The sequence below is a fragment of the Coregonus lavaretus genome (assembly GCF_964263955.1).
Source record: "Coregonus lavaretus genome assembly, chromosome: 28".
Taxonomy (NCBI): domain Eukaryota; kingdom Metazoa; phylum Chordata; class Actinopteri; order Salmoniformes; family Salmonidae; genus Coregonus; species Coregonus lavaretus.
Window position 1 is genome coordinate 39,173,244 of NC_140015.1, and position 2,006 is coordinate 39,175,249.

Sequence of the window (2,006 nt, forward strand, 5' to 3'; positions counted from 1 at the left end):
GCTGCCCTGACATGTGCAGAAGTCCTGAAAGTTATTGCATTGTATTAATTGCATTTAATAAAGGATTGGAAGGCGACAGCCTTCACCTGACTGATATCATATGAATCCAGTTATTTCTATGGTACTACTATACAAGGAGCGGAGTGTTGATGCGGTGTGAGGATTCTATCTAATGACGTAGCAACCAATCTGTCCGTCCAGACACTATAAATACCCGCGCCGACGCTCCTCTCTGCACACTCCAACGCTCCACTGCAACACAACACATGGTGAAGCAACAAGTGTAACAGAACTGTAACAACAGACATTCCGGATGATCCCCGTGCCTGGAAGGAACATGGAGGTGAACACAACAGAGAAAGTAGTCTACCTTTCCGTTGATGGCACCGCCGACACGTTCAGCTCTTGTGCCACTGCCGGGCATCCACAGACCCAGCTCAACATGGACGATAATGTTGAACAACAAACGATTTCCAACCAGCTTCCCAATGTTAAAGTCACAGGTGTCAACTGTCCATCACCTACAATCATGCAATACAAAAAGGTCTCAAACATGACCAAGGCGAGTAAAGGGATATTTAAAACGGTCACTGAGCACTGGAGACACACGGACAAGAAGACGAGGGTGGTCCGGTCTTCCAGCACGGGGACCACTCGCGCTACATCCTCGGAAAGGTTCCCCAAAAGAAGATCCTTCGACCCGCTAGCGACGTTGAAGCTCCCGGACCAGACTCCATGCACCGCGCCACTGGAGGAGATGCGCCTCACCAAGCCCCGTAACTGCCGGCGCGTTGTAGTCCTCGGCGCGCCCAGAGTGGGCAAGACGAACATTCTCAGGCGGTTCCTGCGCGACGGGTTCGAGGAACAGTACGAGCCGACGGCAGAAGACTTCCACAGGAAGTTGTATCAGATCCGAGGAGAAACCTATCAGATTGATATCCTGGACGCAGCGAAGGAGAGAGACTTCCCCGCTAGACGGAGGCTGTCCATACTGACAGGTGTGTAGGTGATGAGTGTATAGGCTATTGACTTTGTATAGATCTAATGCATTGAGTTGGACAATGAAAAGTGTTTTGTGTACATTGCATTTTCCTTTGCATAGCCTTGATCTAATACATTGAGTTGGAAAATTGATGTGGGTGTTTTTTTGCATTTAATCTAATCACTAAATCTGTACTCTTCCCTCCAACAGGTGACATATTTCTCCTGGTGTTCAGTGTGGGTGACAGAGACTCCTTCAAAGAGGTGTACACACTGCGCAAAGAGATAATAGCAGCCAAGACCAAGCTGATGAAGCTCAAAGAGAATGCCCGGGTTCCCATAGTGATATGCGGCAACAAAGTGGATTTAGAGGCGGAGAGGGTCATCGGCCGTCCGGAGATGTTCCAAGCTCTAGGAGAGGACACGGCGCTCTTCGAGACATCAGCCAAAGACAGTACCAGTCTAGAAGAGATGTTCGAAGCCCTCGTCAAGCTAGGCGGTCTCCCTACCGAGACGCGTCCGTCGCAGCACTGCGAGATCTCCATCCGTACCTACCAGGCGCTGAGCACCAGCAGAAGCCGTTGCGGCAGACGTGGCCGTGCGTTGGTTCCAAACGCGCCATGCGGTGCGGTGTACCCACTGGCCCGCCGCCCCAGCTTTAACAGCGACCTACAGCGGGTAATGGGCCCCAGCCCCACTAAACGGAGCAAACCCATAGAGAAGTGTCAAATTCAATGAATTGAGGGACTTCTCAGTACAAGAAACATATTGTAGTATTACAATATATAATCATTATGTCAAGAGTTATACTCTGCTTTAGGCAACTGGCTGGACCAGTTGAGCCAACTATGTAAATGTTGATTTTCTTTGTGTACTGTGAAATAAAACATATATATATATGATCATATTGATATGAGTTGTGTTGTGATATTTTAGTTAGCCTATCATTTTACACTTTAGTCTATTTGCAGACGCCCAGAGCGACATTCAACTGAGTTAGCAGGAAAAAACAACTATCAAAGACA

At 48.5% G+C, this 2,006-nt stretch overlaps 1 protein-coding gene across 1 annotated transcript; it reads left to right on the forward strand.

Moving 5' to 3' along the window:
- Positions 1-313: 313 nt before the first annotated feature.
- On the forward strand, positions 314-1,719 carry LOC311103489 (dexamethasone-induced Ras-related protein 1-like; the record flags this gene model as incomplete). Its single annotated transcript, XM_084145058.1, has 2 exons — positions 314-998; positions 1,193-1,719. The coding sequence occupies 2 exons, from the start codon at positions 314-316 to the stop codon at positions 1,717-1,719; spliced, it is 1,212 nt and encodes a 403-aa protein (XP_084001184.1).
- Positions 1,720-2,006: the final 287 nt, after the last annotated feature.